General features: G+C 35.4%; 1 protein-coding gene across 1 annotated transcript in view; it reads right to left on the bottom strand.

Annotated features, from left to right (window-relative positions):
• EYS (eyes shut homolog) overlaps nucleotides 1-21,672 on the bottom strand; it is a gene marked incomplete at its 5' end in the record, with an annotated part of 1,696,555 nt that overhangs the window by 276,706 nt on the left and 1,398,177 nt on the right. Inside the window, 1 exon segment of the mRNA XM_079147376.1 lies at nucleotides 15,890-16,054. Coding sequence (XP_079003502.1) covers nucleotides 15,890-16,054 — 165 coding nt within the window.

Genomic DNA, 21,672 nt, shown 5'->3' with positions numbered 1-21,672 from the left:
CCCCTTCCCCCCCACCCCTCCCACCCCTCTTTTCCCTCTATACAGTCCTTCCTTCCTCCATTCTTACCAACCCTCCTTATCCCTAACCCTAAACTAACCCTAACCCTAACACTAATCCCTCATACACCCCCTTTTATGTCCTCATCCGCTTATCAGCAAAATCATTCATCCTTTAGTTTTTTGAGATTGACTTATCTCACTTAGCATGATATCCTCCAATTTCATCCATTTGCCTAGCAAATGCCATAATTTTATCATTCTTCTTGGCGGAGGTAATATTCCATTGTATATATATGCCACAGTTTCTTTATCCATTCATCAACTGAAGGGCATCTAGGTTGGTTCCCACATTCTGACTATAGTAAATTGAGCAGCTATGAACATTGATGTGGCTGTATCTCTGTAATATGCTGATTTTAAGTCCTTGGGTATAGGCCAAGGAGTGGGATAGCTGGGTCAAATGGTGGTTCCATTACTAGAGATGTTGAACATTTTTCCATATGTTGTTGATTGCTTGTAGATCTTCTTCTGTGAAGTGTCTGTTCATTCCTTAGCCCATTTGTTGATTGGATTATTTGTATTCTTGGTGTAGAGTTTTTTGAGTTCTTTATAGATTCTGGAAATTAGCGCTCTATCTGAAGGTATGAGTGGCAAAGATTTTCTCCCACTCTGTAGGCTCTCTCTTCACATTACTGATAGTTTCCTTTGCTGAGAGAAAGCTTTTAGTTTGAATCTATCCCAGTGGTTGATTCTAGCTTTTATTTCTTGTGCTATGGGAGTCCTGTTCAGGAAGTCTGATCTTAAGCCAACAAGTTGAAGGTTTGGACCTACTTTTTCTTCTGTAAGATGCAGGGTCTCTGATCTGATTCCGAGGTCCTTGATCCATTTTGAGTTGAGTTTTGTGCAGGGTGAGAGATAGGGATTTAATTTCATTCTGTTGCATATGGATTTCCAGTTTTCTCAGCACCATTTGTTGAAGAGGCTATCTTTTCTCCATTGCATATTTTTGGAACCTTTGTCTAGTATGAGAAAATTGGATTTATTTGGGTTTGTGTTCATGTCCTCTATTCTGTACCATTGATCTACCTGTCTATTTTGGTACCAATACCATGCCGTTTTTGTTACTATTGTTTTGTAGTAGAGTTGAAGATCTGGTATTGCGATACCCCCTGCTTCACTCTTCCTGCTAAGGATTGCTTTAGCTATTCTGGGTTTCTTATTCTTCCAGATGAATTTCATAATTGCTTGCTCTATTTCTGTAAGGTACATCATTGGGATTTTAATTGGAATTGCATTGAATCTGTATAGCACTTTTGGTAGTATGGCCATTTTGACAATATTAATTCTGCCTATCCAAGAACATGGGAGATCTTTCCATCTTCTAAGGTTTTCTTTAATTTCCTTCTTTAGTGTACTGTAGTTCTCATTGTAGAGAACTTTCACCTCTTTTGTGAGATTGATTCCCAAGTATTTTATTTTTTTGATGCTATTGTGAATGGGGTAGTTTTCCTAATTTCTCTTTCTGAAGATTCATCACTTATGTATAAAAATGCATTGGATTTATGAGCATTGATCTTGCAACCTGCTACTTTACTGAATTCACTTATGAATTCTAAGAGTTTTCTGGTGGAATTTCCAGGTTCCTCTAAATAAATAATCATGTCATCAGCGAACAGGGATAGTTTGAGTTCTTCTTTGCCAATTCGTATCCCTTTAATTTCTTTGGTTTGTGTAATTGCTCTGGCTAGAGTCTCAAGAATGATATTGAATTGAAGTGGTGAAAGAGGGCATCCCTGCCTTGTTCCAGTTTTTAGGGGGAATGCTTTCAGTTTTTCACCATTTAGAATGATATTGGCCATCGGCTTAGCATACATGGCCTTTACAATGTTAAGAAATGTTCCCACTACCCCAATTTTCTCTAGTGTTTCGAGCATGAAGGGATGCTGTATTTATCAAATGCTTTTTTTGCATCTATTGAAATAATCATGTGATTCTTAACTTTTAGTCTGTGATATGGTGAATGACATTATTGATTTCCGGATGTTGAACCAACCTTGCATCCCTGGATAAAACCCACTTGATCATGGTGCACTATCTTTTTAATATAGTTTTGTATGTGATTTGCTAAGATTTTGTTGAGAATTTTTGCATCGATGTTCATTAAGGATATTGGTCTGAAATTTTCTTTCCTTGATGAGTCTCTTTCTGGTTTAGGTATCAGGGTGATATTGGCTTTATAGAATGAGTTTGGGAGGGTTCCCTCCTCTTCTATTTTATGGAATACTTTAAGAAGAATTGGAATGAGCTCTTTTTTAAAGGTTTTGTAGAACTCAGCTGAGAACCCCATCTGGTCCCGGACTTTTCTTTGTTGGTAGGCTTTTGATGACCTCTTCTATTTCATTGCTTGAAATTGATTTATTTGTGTATGTCCTCCTTGTTCAGTTCGGTAATTCATATGTCTCTAGAAACTTGTTGATGTCTTCGAGGGTTTTCTGTTTTGTTGGAGTATAGATTTTCAAAGTAGCTTCTAATTATGTTTTGTATTTCACTCATGTCTGTTGTGATATTTCCTTGTTCATTCCAAATTTTACTATTTGAGTTTTCTCCCTCTTTCTCTTTGTTAGTGTGGCTAAGGGTCTATCGATTTTGTTTATTTTTTCAAAGAACCAACTATTTATTTTGTTAATTTTTCTGATTGTTTATTTTGTTTCAATTTTGTTGATTTCGGCTCTGATTTTAACTATTTTCTGTCTTCTACTACTTTTGGTGTTGGTTGCTCTTCTTTTCTAGGACTTTGAGCTGTAATGTTAATTCGTTTATTTGTTGATTTCTACTTATTTTGTTGAATGCACCCCATGAAATAAAATCTTCCTGTAAGCACTGCTTTCATAGTATCCCAGAGATTTGATATGATGTGTCTTTGTTCCGTTACTTCTAAGAATTTTTTAATTTCCCTCCTGATGTCTTCTGTTATCCATTCATCATATAATAGTGTATTATTTAATCTCCAGGTATTGGAGAAGTTTCTGATTTTATTCTGTCATTTATTTCTAATTTCAATCCATTATGACGTGATAGAGTACAAGGTAGTATCTCTGTCTTCTTATATTTGCTAACAGTAGCTTTGTGGCATAAGACATGGTCTATTTTAGAGAAGGATTTATGTGCTGCTGAGAAGAAGGTGTATTCGTTCTTGTTGGATGGTATATGCTATATAAGTCGGTTAAGTATAAATTGTTCATTGTGTTATTGAGATCTATAGTTTCTTTATTCAATTTTTGTTTCGACGATGTATCCAGCGGTGAGAGAGGTGTGTTAAAATTGCCTCTTATTACTGTGTTGTGGTCTATTTGATTTCTGGAACTGAGAAGGATTTGTTTGACGTACATGGATGAGCCAATGTCAGGGCATAGATATTTATGATTGTTATGTCTTGCTGATTTATGCTTCCCTTAAGCAGTATGTAATGTCCTTCTTTATCCCCTTCTGACTAGTTTGGCTTGAAGTCCACATTATCTGAAATGAGGATGGATACTCCAGCTTTTTGCTGTGTCCATGTGCATGGTATGTGTTTTTCCCATCCTTTCACCTTTAGTCTATGGGTATCTCTTTCTATGAGATGAGTGTCTTGCAGGCAGCAAATTGTTGGATTTTTCTTTTTAATCCATTCTGCCAGTCTATGTCTTTTGATTGATGAGTTCAGGCCATTAACATTCAGGGTTATTATTGTGATATGATTTGTATTCCCAGTCATTTGACTCATTTTTGTATTTTGACATGATTTGGTTTCTTCTTTATTTGGCTATACCTTTAGGCTAGTTCCTCCCGTTGCCTGATTTGAATCGTTGTTTTTCATCTCTTCCTCATGGAATATTTTGCTGAGAATGTTCTGTAATGCTGGCTTTCTTTTTGTAAATTCTTTAGCTTTTGTTTATCATGGAAGGATTTTATTTTGTCATCAAATCTGAAAGTAAGTGTTTGCTGGGTATAAGATTCTTGGTTGGCATCCATTTTCTTTCAGGGCTTGGTAAATGTTGTTCCAGGCCCTTGTAGCTTTTAGGGTCTGGATTGAAAAATCTGCTGATATCCGTATTGGTTTCCCCCTGAATGTAATCTGATTCTTTTCTCTCATGGCCTTTAAAATTCTTTCTTTATTTTGTATGTTAGGTATTTTCGTTATAATGTGCCTTGGTAGGGTCTGCTGTAATTTTCTATATTTGGAGTCCTATAAGCCTCTTGTACTTGGTTTTCCATTTCATTCTTCAGATTTGGAAAATTTTCTGATATTATTTCATTGAATAGATTGTTCATTCCTTTGGTTTGTTTCTCTGTGCCTTCCTCTATCCTAATAACTCTTAAATTTGGCCTTTTCATGATATCCCATAGTTCTTGTAGATTCTGTTCATGATTTCTTACCATCTTTTCTGTTGGTCAACTTTGTTTTCCAGATTAAATATTTTGTCTTCTATGTCTGAAGTTCTGTCTTCCAGGTGTTCTATCCTATTGGTTATGCTTTCTATGGAGTTTTTAACTTGGTTTATTGTTTCCTTCATTTCAAGGATTCCTGTTTGTTTTTTTTTCCCAATATCTCTAACTCTTTATTGAAATGATCTCGTTTCCCGTATTTGCTCCTTTAACTGTTGATTGGTGCGATCATTTAATGCCTGCATTTGCTCTTCATCTCCTTGTTTGCTTCCCTGATTGTTTTAATTATGTACTTTCTGAACTCCCTTGCTGACATTTCTTCTGCTGAGCTGTCATTGGGTTTTATTGATATAGTATCTAGGTTTGTTTGGGACATTTTCTTCCCTTGTTTTCTCATATTGGTCAGATGTCAGTGGGACTTTGTGATTTTGCAGAATTCTTCTATTGGCTTATATTGTCCCTGTAGATTTCCAGTGTGTCAACTTCCTGCCTTCAGTAGCCTGAAATCTTGGAGTAACTTGATAATGAAGTGCTTCCAAGGAAAGCTGCCCCTAGTCCTCTACTGGTTATGGAACTTGGAGCTGGCTCTGTGTGGAAAGGCTCTCACGGGGGGTCTGCTCCAAGAAGCTAGCCTGGAAAGGCGCTTCCCACCAGAGGGGGCCGGGCTGCGGGCTGCTTTGTTAAGTCCCTGGCTGCTTGGGGGAGACGCTATCTGCCCTGCCCTACTCTAATAAGCCACTCGAATCTGGGCCTGCTGCCCAGCTGAGCTTTGCTGGGTGGGGGAGACTCACCCCGTGGTTCTATTTTAGTCCGAGTCTCTCAGTGCCTCCCCTTCTTCAATTCTGGGTTCTGGAGCGACTGGAGATGCAGTCACCCTCTAGTCCGCCATCTTGGATTGCCCCGTGGAAAAAGCCTGCAGCTGGAGGGGAGCAAGGCTGCCTGGAGAGGTCTCTGGCTGCCTTGCCCTGGTCCCAGAGGCTGCTTGCGGGCCTGAGGTCACCGCTGGCTTGGGAACTTGTGGTTAGCTCTGTGTGGAAAGACTCTCACTGGGCCGTCTGCTCCGAGAAACTAGCCTGGAATGGCACTTCCCGCCGGAGGGGTCCGGGCTGCGGGCTGCTTGGGGAAATCCCTGACTGCCCTGTCCTGGTCCCTGAAGCAACCTGCTGGCAGGAACTCGCCGCCCTGGTTCAGGGAACTGAAGCTTGGTTTTGTGCACAAAGGCTCTTACTGGGGGGCCTGCTCCGAGATGCTGGAGAATTTGGTCCTGTGGGAGGAGCCCACAACCGGAATGGCCAGGGCCACCTGGGGAGGACTCTTGATGCTCTGCATTACTCTAATAAGCCACCCGAATCCGGGCCTGCTGCCTGGGCAGCGCTTCACCAGTTCACCGGGTGGGGGAAACTCACCCTGAGGCTCTATTTTAGTCCGAGTCTCTCAATGCCTCCCCTTCTCGAATCCTGGGTTCTGGAGCGACTGGAGATGCAGTCACCCTCTAGTCCGCCATCTTGGATCGCCCCGTCAATTTTATCATTCTTTATGCCTGAGTAATATTCCATTGTATATATATATACCACAGTTTCTTTATCCATTCATCAATTGAAGGACATCTAGGTTGGTTCCACAATCTGGCTATTGTGAATTGAGCAGCTATGAACATTGATGTGGCTGTATCTCTGTAATATGCTGATTTTAAGTCCTTTGGGTATAGGCCAAGGAGTGGGATACCTGGGTCAAATGGCGGTTCCATTCCAAGTTTTCTAAGGAATCTTCACACTGCTTTCCAGAGTGGCTGCACTAATTTGCAGCCCCACCAGCAATGTATGAGTGTACCTTTCTCCCCACATCCTCACCAACACCTGTTGTTGCTTGTATTCTTGATAATCGCCATTCTAATTGGGGTGAGATGGAATCTTAGGGTGGTTTTTATTTTTATTTTTGTAAATTTTTGAGAAAACAGCAGCTGATTAATCAAGTGTGAATAATTATAGGTTGTCTGTAGTCATTCTTTTTGAGTTATGTTTTCATAATGGCTAGTTCAGCCAGTAACTCAAAAAAATGTTTTCCTAGAGGCAACTATTACAATTTAGTATGTAGTCAACTTGCTTAATTTGGCTTCCAATTTTTGCATGTTTTAATGCATGTTTTATACTCAAGTGCTAAGAAATAAAACAATATATTTTAGTGTAACACTAAGGAATTTTTAAAGTGCCCATTTTTGCTTTAGTGCATTGTAAATAATTCACTCCAGTTAAAATATGGTGCCTCAAAATTAGGGTCAATTATTTTTATCCACCATAAATTTGGCATCAGAAGTGAACTGTCAACACAGCGATTTTGACCTTTTGGACCCATGAAAGGGGTCTTGGATATCACTCAGGGGTCTCTTGATGCCCTTGTAATATCTTTGTATTAAAGCTTACCTCTACTTAAAAGAGAAAAATAAAACCAGTGTGAAATTAAAATTATTGCTAAACTATAGAAAAATAATTCTTTAAAATTTCAGTATGAATGTCAAGAAAGTTGGGTTATCTCTTCCCTATACTTCAAATTCTAGATAAGTGGATTTAAAAGCAACACTCAAGTCTCAAAAATGATTTAGAAAAAGGTCTCAGAAAAAATTATGGGAAAAAATGTAGCACAGTCAGCCAGATTCTCTGTAATTTTCTTTGTCTTAACTATTTCACCATTCCAGAATTGCAGTTTTTGACTATAGAAATGCAAATTAACTGTGTATTGATTGTCACCCTATGGATAAACCTGATTTTCTCTGTGAGTTTACCATTGAATGCCTTATTCTTATATGTCTCTGTTCTTTATACTGTGTTTTGAACAGGCTGTGATGTCTTACCAGTTCCCTCATTAATTAATAGACATAAATTCTTTGATATTTGATTTTATATACTCCTTTGACAACTATTCTTTTTTTGGGGAGTTGTTTTTTTACTTTATTAATAGTCCTCTGAAGGATTAAGTTTTTTCAATTTTTTTATTAATTTTTTTATTTGTTCTAATTGGTTGTACACAACAGAATACATTTATACATTTTGATAGATCATACATAAATGGAGTGTAATTTCTCATTTTTCTGATTGTACGTATTGTAGGATCACATTGGTCATGCAGTCATATATGCACATGAGGTAATAACACAATATGCTAATTTAGTTTTTGAAGTTTTGGTGGTTATTAAGGGAAATAATTTACATTATATCAGAACAAATAGCTAAAAACAAATCCAAAATGGAAAATTTGTATTTAATTAAAGGTGGATGGATTCCCCTAGCAGACAACACGGAAGGTTTGGACTCAAAAGGGATGATAGGCTGAGGATGACCAAAATGGGAAATAAAAAAGGATCCAAAATATAGTTGAACAATTAGGTAGGGTAGGGACTTAAGAAATACAAGAAACAGAAACATATTTCCCATGAGTGTTCTAGCAATAGAACTGGAGAGAATCAAGAATATGAATTCAGTAATAGAATCACACAAAGCAAAACACAATAATACAAAACTGATTATGTCAATATGGTAGAAGTAAGGAAAAATTGAATAAAATATTAGCATTAAAGTTTTATACTAATTAGGAGTAACACACATCATAATGAACACGTTTGAAAATCACTGTTTTTGAGATTTTCCCACAAGTCCTATTTTAAAGCCCACTTGACTGACACAGGTTTTTAATAACACTTCTGAGGACTCCAGATGTCCAAAGGCCCACAGTAGCCCAGTGCCCTGCAGAAGACAAAGCAACTTCACCTTTCCTGCATCTCTTGAGATCCATTAGCAGTTTCTTTTTGGTTTTTACTCTAGCATTTTTCATATTTTTTTTCTCATGAATTCCTGTTCAATTTCTTAGGCTGCATTTCTTTGAATTTGAGAATACAGCTAAGAATTTTCAGCATTAATTTTGATTCTTCTTTTTACTGGGATTGAGTGGGGGCAACCAAAGCACATTTAGAAACAGGAACTATACCAGAATCTTGTGTTTTCTCTCCTTGGCTCCATAAAAGGTCTTATCATAGGATGACATCAGGTTGTTTTTCTTCCCTGAAATGTTGACTTAGTCTCCACTTGCATCCGTTTGAGAGTAGGAAGGGTGTTGTGCACAAGTCTGTTATCCTGCTCTATTCCATCACTTTTAATTCACAAGTTTTTATGACTTAATATTTCTATAAATTGCTTTACATTGCCATTTCAGCCTCCTATTTTTGAGATAAGACTTAAAAATATGCTATAGAGTAGTGTAGAACAGAGCTGAACATTTAGGTCAAGCTGTTGTGCCATATGCACAAGGTTTGTTTTTCAAAACTTTAAATATTGAATTTCAAAGATTGATTGTACACATTCAGCAAGATGTATGTAGTATCACGCAAGAATGAGTTATTTTTAAAGGATGCTCAGCCATTAAAATCAATGACAAGGATGAATAGTCTTACCCAAGTATATCAACATTTCATTATGAACCATATTTACCTTGTCACTCAGTAGAAAATAAGACTGCTTTAATAAAGGTAATGGGAGTGAAAATGGAAATAAGCAAACTTAGTTCTCTCAATAGTCTTGCTATATATTAACTTTTTTTGAGTCATCATATTGATTTATTCTATTAATAAGCGATTTCTTACTTTACATAATAATACTTTTAAAGGCATTCAGAGTGTTTTGCAGATAATATGTGATGCAAGATGGGGAAAAGGAAGGACTTGAGGCTACTGATATATTTACATGATTCAATATCAAATTAATCACTTCAGGGAATATAGGCCATATTGTTTGATTGATAAAATTTTCACCCTCAAGTCAATTGACTTTGCATTATATAAACCTAGATTCTGTAATTAGAGAAAAGCTAGGAATAAATATTGAGAAGAAACTCTTTTTTTTTTTCACAAATAGTATTGAAGACATAATTTCAAACATAATTATAATGAAAATTATTTACTGCATCAAGAACCATTCTAGGCCTTTACTATCTGATTTGTATAAGTACTTTCTAAGATATTCATGCAATGATGTAATTGCCTAACAACAAAAACATTTCTCAGAATGCAGAGAGAAACAAAGACAGACAGAGGGACAGAGAGGTTCACAGGAAATATGTGAGACTGCTGCTGGCCTAGCAGGAAATACTGTTTTACAGTAAAGTTGTCAAAATAAATAGGAGTTTATTTTGAAATAATAAAAAGTATAGTGTAGTAAATGTATGAACTACTAACACAGTCATTTATTATCATTATCAAGTGATACTGTTTGTATTGTACATAGCAGTATGTACTTTAAACAACTGGCACTCAAGTAATTTTGTTTATACCAGCATCACCACAAATGTGGATGATGTATTGCACCATGATGTTGTGATGTCTACAATGTCACTATTTTTCAATTCCATTATAATCTTATGGGACCTGAGTTGTAGATGCAGTTTGGCATTGACTGAAACATTGTTAGGCAGTGTAGGACGGCATATGGCAAATGTTAAAAGCAGATCTCTCTCTCCATGACGTTCCCACTTGTGCTACCTTTGAATGGGACTTGAAAGCTCTAGAACAGCTCATTATGAAGCCCCTGAAAGCAAGTCATTCTGCTGTTTCACTAAAGGATGCTTGATGATCCATTAGAGTAAGTGTGAACCTATCCTTTTCTGGAAATAGTTCTTTACATGCTTAGATTCTGTAGTATTTTTTGCAATAAATCATTTATGTATTGATTTTTTTGAATTTTTGTCCAGATAGTATTTTGAACTTCATAAAAATCAATAATTCTCAAATTTTACTTTTTTTAATACAATCTCTATGTCTCTGATTTAAGCACAAAAGTGCTGCATAAAACAAGAAATAGTAATTATTTCTCTCAAAATGATGAACTCTGGTGGCTGGATTGTGTATCCTTTCAGAGAGATAATTCTAATAAGTTTCAGTCTAACATTTGTATATAAATAATTTAATAGACATATAAGTTAATCTCATAAAAAGGAATAATAATTAAGACTAATAAAGGAATAATAAATAAATCTGTATCAAGGAGAGAAAGAAATAATGATATCCTAGTCAAGTTTTTAAAATTTACTTGTATACTACATTGGATTGTGTATCTGAAATTTCCTAAGCCTGATTGCTTCCTCACTTCATTGAACTATCAAAGATATAGCATTTATGGTTTATGTGGTACCATTCCGTTAAAAATGAGCATTTTTCTTTATTTGAGCCATTATAGTGATTACTTCCAAACATCGGATTTGAGAACATTTATAAATAAACCTTTTGAAGAGATTCATTAGTCATTAGTTTGAATTAAAGTAAAATTTAGTATCATTTCCAAAGAATTAATAATGATGAGTACAGATAATGGAACTGCCCTTTCTTGGCTCAACTTAAAGGTTAAGGTTTGTATGCAGCAGCAGCAATCCCATTAGCAACCTTAACAGCAGCTCGTGATTGAAAGACATCTTTAACCCACAATGGTGATCCAGGCAGTAACTAGTGTCACAATGAGCTAATCAGTAGGGTAAATATGGCAGACAGAGAAGATCTGGGGAGAACTGAGGGATCATGGCAGCAGCCTGGCATGCAGAATTAGTTTTTGAACACATGTTTATTACACAAGACTATAGACTAACTTCTGAACCAGTTTTTTAAAATTATCAAGAACCTATTTTATTTTTTTTTCAAGGCTGCTAATTGCAGTTAACCAGGAAAATCATCATTCCTTTTAAAGGAATCATTCCTTTTAAAAGGAATCATTCCTTTTAAAGGAATTTAATTCTCTTCATTTAGGTGAAATGAATAAAAATGAAGACCCCAAATTGCAACTGTCCATAACACCTGATTCCAGGATGTTTTTAATTGTCTATTCTTTCCCAGGGTGAACATGGCTTCCATTATATATAATATTTGTAACTCTTAGTCAAAAATTTTATATGTTAGGACCCTAGTTCCTTATGCTTACTCCTTAGACCAGTTTTTAGGGGGCCAGATATTAAAGCATTATCTGAAAAAGTAAGGTATCTAGCATATACTTCATGCTTTTTGTGTGCCAGGCACTGTTTTAAGCAGGTTCAGTGTGTTAACTCTCTCAATCATTGCAATAACTTTTTATGTCTTAGGTATGTATTATTATTCCATTTTGAAGATACTGAGGCATAGAGATATTAAGGAACTTGATCAAGGATCCAGGTAGTCCAATTCCAGAGTAATTTCTTTAATTGCTAGATCATACTATTCTCAAAATAGTCATAGCAGGAATTTTAGTCCTTCACTGGAATCATCTGTTCTTTGCTGCTATGGTTGCATATTTATTTGTTTTTTATACCCCACCTCCTTCTATCAGAATCAAGCTTATTCCTGGTTGGTTTCACTTCCCTGGTGGTTATATCAGAGGCAGGGGTGTATCTTGCATTGGCATTATTCATAAATTTCAATCAGAAGTTGAATTGAATTATTCTATTTCAAGATAAGTTTGATGAATCATATCCTTTTAGGTTAAGGGTTGAAAAGCTATGACTTGTGGACCATAATCTGCCACTGTCTGGTTTTGTAAATAAATTTTGGTGCTAATCCAACTGTACTCAATCATGTATATATTGTGTGTGATTGTTTTCATGCTACAATGGCAAAGTTCTACACTTGGGATGGGGACTGTCCCAACTGCAAAAATATTTACATCTTGTTACAGAAAAATTTACCAAACCTAATTCTGTTCCTGCTTAAGTAGATTCAGGAAAAAAATTATCTGATTTAAGCTGCATTTTAACTAAACCACTGAAATCTGTACTGCTTGTTTGTATTTGTCAGAGGAAGAAAGTATTACAATTTCCAGTGGGCCAATTTCCTAAAGATTCAATATGTGCTTAGTTTTCAACACATCCATGAAGGTTGAATAAATCACAAATGGAACTTAAAGAACTATTCCAATCAAGCCCCTACTCTTTGCAAGGTATTGGTTGAAGTGCTGAGGAGATGGGGTAGGAGAGAGAGCTATAAAACATAGTTCCATAGAGGAGATGAAATTCAGACTCTAGAGTAATGAATATTTTTATTCTGCCTCAGTTCTTAATTTACACTTAGGTTACAAAACCTATTACCATCAGCTTTCTTACAGAATTATATGTATGGTATCTCTCCACTAAATGTTGACAAACTAGAAATGTAGACCATCTCTTATTCAACTTTGTATCTCTCACATTGCCTAACAGAATGATAAGTACTTTTAGGCACTCAAAACTTGTTGAATTTGACTTTTCTGTCATAAAAAGAGATGACAAAATTAAAAGCAATTTCTAAGTACCTTGTGAACAATGATGCATGAATTCATCCATCCATGCTTTCAAAACCACTCCTGCCCATGAGCATCAGAAGTTAGCTCTACTGGAAGTTATTAAGGAGGTAGGGACAAAGTCAGTCAAAGAATTATGTGGTGCACACTGTAAAAATGATTAAAACAGCAGAATAATCTTTTTTTCTATAAGAAAAGAAGATGCTTTGCACTGTGATGTGAGAAAATGCTGTAGGATTTCATTGGCCTTGCCATAACATCATTACAAATAGTACATGTATCCAATGAAGATATTGTATATTCTTGAATCACTTTATAGAGAAAGGCAGGTGTTATGACTTTGTTTTCTCCAGTAGTATCAGAAACCACCTTTTTTAGTCCCCCCTAAAAAAGAAGGCCATTCCAATCCCACTTTTGTCTGTCAATTTCTCCCTGGAATAAATATCAAACTTTAAGTATACACATTAGGTGATAAAGAGATAGCGTCTGAATCCTGTCCTCCCACTAGAGTTGCTCATGTAATTTGCCTCCTGGGACTTGGTCAGATGCCTGCTCCCAATTCTGAAAGATCACATACTTCCACAGGGCATGCTTATGTCTTTTCAAAGAAGCAGCATAGAATGGATCCAACTGCTTAGTAACATATCCCATGACGAAACCTCCTGATTGATACTGCTTGCCGAATAGAGCTCATTTTCTGAAAGTGCACCTAAAGAATTTTGTGTGGTCTCATCCCTTCTCCCATGACCTATTAGTAGCTCCTTTGACTGGGTTCCAGAATTCTGAATTGGTTCAGTGGCAGACTGAAAAAGCTTTCTTTTCATCTTGACTGCTGCTCTCAGAGCTGTCGCTCTCCCACAGAGGGTTCTTTTTCAAACCATCCTTTCTAAGGATTTTTACAGTAACTCTATAAGGATTCAAGTTTTATCTTCCTTTTGTTCCTTTTCAACATCAATTAGTTGGTGAGGCAAACTGAAACAAGATAAATGTTCAGTTTTGAACTAGGAATACAATTCAAAGCTGACATTGGCTTATCAGCCTGGTAATTCTTTTTCCTTAAATATTTGATGACATAAAATACAAATGTTCAATAAATGCTTGTGATATGAAAATGGGTTGAAGTGAAATGCTCAGGGGGGGGATAAAAGGGAAAACTAACAAAAAAATGATAAAACAAAACAACATACCCAAATCAACTCCCCAAATCTAAAGTGAAACATCTGTTTTAATTTTCTCACTACTTTTAATTGTTCCTGCACATCATATACTGATTTTAAAAGAAAGAAAATTGGCCCTTATGTCAAGTTATGAGACACCTTTTAAACTACAGGTATCTAAATGAATCACAAAAATCTGTGTTCATCTGTTGTTTTATGAGGTTGACAAATTCCAAGAGAAGAGAAAGCAGCAACCCTAGGAAATGTTCTGCTAGGGCATTCCCAATAGTGTAGGGATAAATTACCACCTCACCAGTGAACAGAATATGCATTACAGACAAAAATATTTTCTCCATTTGCAGGCTAGGAAACTCCCTGGAGTAAATAACTTTGATGTATTCCCTGCTGTAACAAAGACAATTATTTAAGACAAGGACAAAAATGAATGATAATTGCAATGACACTGTTATTACGAATGATTTCTAGTTAGATTGTTTTACTATGTCATTGAATAAGAGGCAAAAATAATCCTCTGGTAGCAACATCAGCTTGAGCTTCATTGGATTTAAATTAAAGTACCAACTTGAGCAGAGGGCATATAGCTTAGCATGTGTTTCTGTGGCCTTCCCAAAGAGCCCATTGAGTGGCAGCAAGGACATGAGACAGGGACATGGGCCCAGAGCAGAATTCCCAGAGGCTGGCTGCTGCTTCGACTATGACCTGTTTTAGTTGGTAAAAACAAAACATACTTTTCCCAAGGAAACACCTCCCAATTCTATACAACTTTAAAAACTGCAGAAGCAAGAAATCACTTTGCTATGGCTTTAAATTATTGTGTTTTTGTCTTCTGTCCCTTGTTTTGTTTTGTTGCTCCTGCAATGGACTATTACCTCCGAATTTCATGATCATCTACCAGCACTTAGATTTTACAGAGAAAAACAACTTTTCCTTGTTTCTTTTTTTCTCCCTCTCTTTTCACATAAATAAATCAGGCTTTCTAAAGTCATCATTTAAGAGCAGGCGCTTCTGCTTCTGGGGAATGAATAATGCTGGCCTAGTTATGACAAGTCAGTTTCTTTCTAAAATACGATATAAATTCTCAATTTTAATTCAATGTTCAAAACTTCTAACTGTGCCCATCTTTCTGAAAGCCTTCTTTTAGGCATTTAACTCATAGTTCAATAATTAAAAAGGTCTAAATTTTGTTAAGAAAGCAGACTAATAAATCAATTTTCCAAAAGAGTTCAAAGTAGAGGAGCAAATTATGTGGGAAAGAATAGTTGTCCTGTAGTGGCTAACCTATTAAAGTATGGGAGCAATGATATCTTCTCTATGAGAAATGTTTAAACTTCCCTGTATTCATTTCAAAAGAGATAAAACAATCATCATATTTTGAAAACTACAGTTTAATACAGCTTATGATAGTCACTCAGAGAAGAAAGTAGCTCATAAATTCTTGTTTTAGCAATCTTTGTGAGCATATTGCATAATAATGCACAGAATCCTGGATATGAAGCTATATATATATAGCTATATAACAGTATAACCAATACTGTTAATATTATTATTTATTTTCAAGTCAGCTTAAACCATGATCATAGATGCTGCTAAGAAAGTAATAGAAATTTTCCCAATTGTCAAATGAATCTCAGCTTTGGAATGTCTATTTCCAAGTTCCTAAGTATTGAGTGCAATTCATATTTAGTGATTTATACCATAAAAATATGCTCGGAAACATTTGCAGCATTTATGTTTTACTGTTATAGCCATATGCTGTCAAATTCATATGCTTGCTCTATTCTTTCTTGTCAGTTCAGAGCCTGTTTTTAAGTCATGTTCCATTGAGTGACTCATAAATTAAAGACACTTGGTGAAAAACTACAAAGAACTAAGATTTCTTTTTGGTAATGTTTCATGCACTCAGGTAGCGTAGTTTTTCTATAATATTTAAATAAATAATTCATTGATTTAATAGGTTAACATCTGAGAAAGAAGCAAGAAACATAGGGAGGTCAAACATTTAATACTCACTGTAGAGAATAGTTCCATTTAACATATTTGTTTTTATAGTCAAGTAGATGGTGACAATTCTACTGTGTTCTTTCTCCAGGAAAAACTTTGATTCATCCAGGGTTGTAAAAAAAGGCAGTTCCAAATAGGAATTCCCATTGAAATATGGAAAAAACAAACCTGTATCTGAAAAAGGGGAGCATATTAGTATGTTTTGATAGTATTTTATTGCTATTTATGTACGTAAGAACCTAGTAATTACAGTTAGCATTCATTCAAAAAGGTAACACTAATATATTTAAATATTAAGTACAACTTTAAGAAATTTAGATATAGGTGTAGTATAGCTGTATAGTTATTATCTCAAATAATTAACTACTAATCTAGAGGAAGATTTAGTGTAAGAATTTGATATTCCTGAGTGGGTTTTAAATTCAACAAAAACTCTGAAATTTTATAAAATATGTATATATTTGCATATGTGAAATCATAGTTCTCATCTGATTCTTAAAATATTCTGTGACACAAATGGTTATTTGTTTGTCAAAACATTAAGCTATACAATTAAAATTGATGATCTTATTTGATACGGTTATACCTCAGAAAAAAGGAACACAAAGATTATAAAACTGACATATAGAGAAGTTTTGTTAATATTCATTAATATTTAGTGCTTTTCAATAATTCTTAGATGTTTTATAATTGGTATTGGTGAAATGTTTGCTTCAGAAGTATTTCTTTAGAATTATTAATATTTTAAGTAAATAATTTCACAAAATCTTGAAGCACATAAAATTTGAAAAGTACTTATTGTTATACTTCTACAATCATACCTATATAATTGGTACATTGAACAAATACATAGAATTTGGAAATGCAATTTTATTTTAGTGTTTTTCATAATGGGGGATCATTTTACTGACACTGGATAAAAATTTGTCAGTCTCTCTGAGTCCTACCTTCTCTCTAAGTCATACAGTGAATCAGAAAGTAATCCAGGCTAAGAAATGTATTAACATTTAAATTTTCCTTCAGAGATATGACTTTTGCCACCCTCCTCCACCAGCCAAGGCATGTAGGTGACCTGACATCAGCTGTCTGTCTTGAGGGCAGGAGTAAGCTGGTTTCTGTTCTTTTTTTTTTCTTCTTACCCCTCTCTTTCAGGCTAGCTGACATTGCTAACCCTTCCAGTTCAGCATACAGGGCCAGAAATGTGGGAAGTACACAGTAGAGGACAGCTGTTAGAGCTAGCAGTTGATACTGTTGTAAATTGGGTCTTTGATCTCTATGAATGGCAGATGTTTCAAACTAATAGCTTTCCTAATGGAGGGGGCACCAGATAATATACAGGATGCTCAATTAAATTTTAATTTCAGATAAACAGTAAGTAGTTTTTGGTATAAATTTGCCCTGAACATTGCATGGAATATACTTAAACTATTTTCTTTTTTTAAATTTAAATTACCAATTGCCTTGTATTTTTGGTTGTACTGAATCTGGCAGTCTCATGATTCAAGAGCATGTGTGTAATCTTCAGAAACGTGTTAGTAAGTACAGTTCCTAGGACCTATAACTGTAGATTTCTGCTTTTGGTCTGGCATTTCTACCTTGGTCTTGCTCTGATTTTTTTAGGTTATGTACACAATTGCTGTTGACAAGGACTTGCCTGTGTCAGTGAAAAAGTTGATCACATAGGATGACTGTTTTTTCCAAGACAATTTCAAAAGGGGAAAGAAAAGTCTAAGTTGAACTCTTGAAATAACGGGTGAAAGAATTTTTAAGAACTGGAGCCAGAGGGAGAACACAGGCCATTTATGTTTGCTAGTGGGCTTGTAGTACAACTTGGAGCATGGACTCCCTCCAACTTAGGCTCAGGACCACCCTCTGCCCCCAAAAGTTGGAAGTTAGGGCTCTTTCTTCTTTAATGCTTACATTTCAAAGGGATGCCCCCCAGGTCCTTAGAAAGATATTACTGAACTAGAAAACTGGCAAGAGGTTTCTTAAAAAGATTTACATATCAAAGGGGGAAGAGAAAGCATTTAGAGAAAGTTTTCTAAAGTACATCCTCTAGGAAGAGGAAGGATGGTCAGGAATCTGGAGTCAGGAAGAAACCTGTGTAAACTTGGTCAAACTTAGGGGAGGGTTAAAGCCATCTTGGCCCCTTGAATAGAAGAGCATTACTAGAAGACTCATTTGCGTAGAATATAAAATGTCTCTAGTCCAATTCTATTTTCTGAGGGAATGTATCTAGCCTTTGGTAAAATTTCCTACATTTCCTGCCATTCCTAGTCCTCCTGTATGTGGAGACATATTTAACTCTCAAACATTCTCATTCTCTCTCTCAAACACACACACGAACGCACATACACACACTGCTTTAACTTCTCAGGTATAAATGTATGCTCTATCAGCACATGGTCTCATTTTCCAAGTGGTGCAGTTGTAGCTACACCAGACACCACTGTCAGACATGGTCTGTGGAAGAGGGTGAGGAGAGATGTTTCAAAGATAACTGTCTACAAAATCGTTTTTCCACAAAATTATGTCTCTAAATGTCCTTTCTCCTTCCTGAATACTGACCCTTTTGATAGCAATAATGCATACCAGTTAGATTTTGTTTTAAAATATGACATCTTTATTTTATTTGCAGCATTATCTTCTGCTGTGTGAAAGAAAGTTTACTTTTTTAGCACTCTGTTTATGTCTATTACTTGTGAAGTTACTTTTGAGAGTCAGATACAAATAATTCAATCCTTCTATTTAAACAAACTTTAAGGTATACAGTATCACACATTTTAGTATTTCTTAGCCTTCTACACAGTCTTGAACACCTTTAAATTTGCCTACCTTGTTCTGCATTTTATTGTATGTTTTTTCACAAAGATTATTAAAGCCTTGTTAGCAAATCTTTAATTAGTGCTCATATGCTTAGGAGTCTCTGTAATACTAAACATTCCCTTTCATTAAAACATTCTGTTCCTTGCCTTTCATGACACTTGCTATACTTTGATTGTCTTCTTGTATGCCCAATAGCTCTTTTGCAAACCATTTTTTTCAACCATGCCATAATACACATATTTTCCGAGGTGGTGTCCTGGGTCATCTAATCTCTGTCTTTTCTAAAAACTGTTCCTCCTTCAGTTTCTTACTCACAGTGCTTACTCTTCCAAGTTTAGAAACCCAGCATCATTATCCATCCATCTCTTCTCCAGCTAGTTGCTTCTCTTCCTTAGATCAAATCTGGCAACTTTCCTTCTCATACCACTATTCTTATTTGAGCTCTCTTTACATTTCAACTCAACTAGTATACCAGCTTCTTCCCACCCAGTCTCTCTTCCTATAGTTTCTATGAACTGTTATTGAAATCACATCAATTTTATCCAGTTTCAGTCATCTAAGACATTTGGTCAAAAACCTTCAGTGGTGCAGAATAAATTACGTATTAATCCTGGTCTTCCCTGGTTTTATTTTCAGTACTTCCACATATTATACATCTACCCATATGGTTGAACCACATTTTCCTCTTTTATTCTCCTTGTGTTCACACTGTTCTGTCTGAAATGTCCTTTTCCCAAATCCTAGGTATAGATATTCTCTTTTAATTGGATACTTGAATAAATCCCCCAGATTTGAACTGCCCCTAGTATTATATTCACAACTCTTCTAGTCTATTAGTTGTTTTCAGTCCTACATTACAATTGTTGGTTTAAATGTTGAATCAAATCAATGATAGAGTAAGCTAGTTATTTTGGGTGAGGCAGGTAAATTGACTTTAGTACAAATAGCTGTTCTCAATAGATGAGTTCTAAGAAGACATTTGGGAAATATGAGGTAAGGAGGCGAGTTTGCTCTTGTGTGACCAGGAAAGTCCATGACACAATCGGAATTTCACCAGATGGAACAGAATGTTCAGCATAAGCTGGACTGCACACGCACCACTTTTTAATGTAATTGTAAATAGAAAAACCATACGCCAATCAACTTAAAATGCAATGTAGCTAGCTCTACATTGGAGGAAATTTGGATGAAGAATTTGGATAGCATTATGGCAGAGAAAATTGTTCAAGATTACAAAGAGGTGAACTTGAGTTTTAAATAAATATGGTCCTTAACATATAACTTGGCAACTATTTGGATGTTACATATGTGTTGATTCTACCAGAGATATGATTTTAGACACTGTTTCTTCTTCTTTTTGTAAACCCATCATTTTGAGAGTCACTAACATTTTCATTTATTCAAAATATGTTTATTGAACAACTATTCCATGCCTGATACTGCTCAAGGAATACAATGATGAGCAAAACAGATAAACCCTTCAATTCCATGGAGCTTAGGTTCTAGTCTCATGGAAGGAAACCCCAAGTTAAGATTTGCTAGAATTTTTTCTTCTGGTGGGGGAGATTTTTTACTAGAGTTCTGGGCAGGTGTTCCATCCATTTCTTTTGACCATTTCCCATGAGTTTTAACTGTTATTAGGAACATTGAACCAATGTGAAATGTAGGACTAGATAAAAGGGAGAGTTCACAAAAACCTATCCCATCCTCCCCATTATAATGCATCATCATCTTTGTCTCCCCCTATGGCATAACCCAATTTTTCACTTTACAAGGTATATTCTTATACAAATACAAATATAGTTAAATCATCATCTTTGGTGTTTTTGTTCCTTACATAAGTTTGTGTTTCTAATCATCACATAAAAATTGTACATATTTGTGGGGTATAGTGTGATATTGCAATAAATGTAAATCATGTATAATGATCAAATCAGGGTAATTAGCATGTTATCATCTCAGACATTGATTATTTCTTTGTCTTGGAATATTCAAATTCTTTTTAGACCATTTTTGAAATGTGCAATAGATTATTGTTAACTATAGTTGCCTTACCGTGCAATAGAACACTAGCACTTATTCCTCTTATCTGTCTGTATTATCCACCTATGCTTTGTTGCCCCTCCCTTTCCCTTCTTTTGGAAGAGAACTAGCCTTTATACATGGGTTCATGGATTAATTAAATTATTTAATTCACCTCTAGGTTTTACTTATTCTGAGAAGTAGCAAACTCCCCAACCACAGTACAAATATAAATCAATTTGCTGAAGGTGGCCTCCATGCTACTTTGCCACAGAGCACCTATTGTAGGATTCAGTTGCACCTGCCTACTTTCCAGCTCACATACTTCTTGAACCCTTTTTCCAGAGTTGACAGGTTTTATGAAAATTATAACAGGAAACAACAATTATGAACAATAAACATTTGCTATTGAATTGCTTTCTAACCATATTAATTTTCATTATCATCATGTTTAGTGGATATGTTGAAAAACAGAACTGCCCTGAATATGGAAAACAAGACTAATTGGGGTTAGGCAGAGTGTTTTCCTGCTGCTTCCAAAGCCTCTTCAGGCAATACTATTTGAATGCACTCCAAATTTATTTCTCTTGCAATTATAAATGAAAAAAAAGCAAACATGTATTAAACATTTTACAAAATATATTATATAGTATTTAATTAGTCACTTCTGATTACAAAATAGACATATGTAGTATGCTCTAATGTTTAAATGTCTTAAAAGATCATATAGACTGATCAAATTGATCGGTTAACTTTTATATGGTTAACGAAATAAAATCAGTTCGGAGTCATGAGAACATCCAATAAATTAACCCAAAAGGAAGACCTTTTAAATTGCAAAATCATAAAAGTAACACTGTAAAATTTCAAAGGAAGCTATAAAACCACAGATGTGAATTTAAGTAATTTATGTTGAAAACATGGATGAATTTAATTTTTTCACC

Source organism: Sciurus vulgaris (assembly GCF_902686455.1).
Source record: "Sciurus vulgaris genome assembly, chromosome: 7".
Classification (NCBI taxonomy): Eukaryota; Metazoa; Chordata; class Mammalia; order Rodentia; family Sciuridae; genus Sciurus; species Sciurus vulgaris.
The sequence above is the reverse complement of the archived record's forward strand: the minus strand, read 5'-3'. Positions and strand labels throughout refer to the sequence as shown.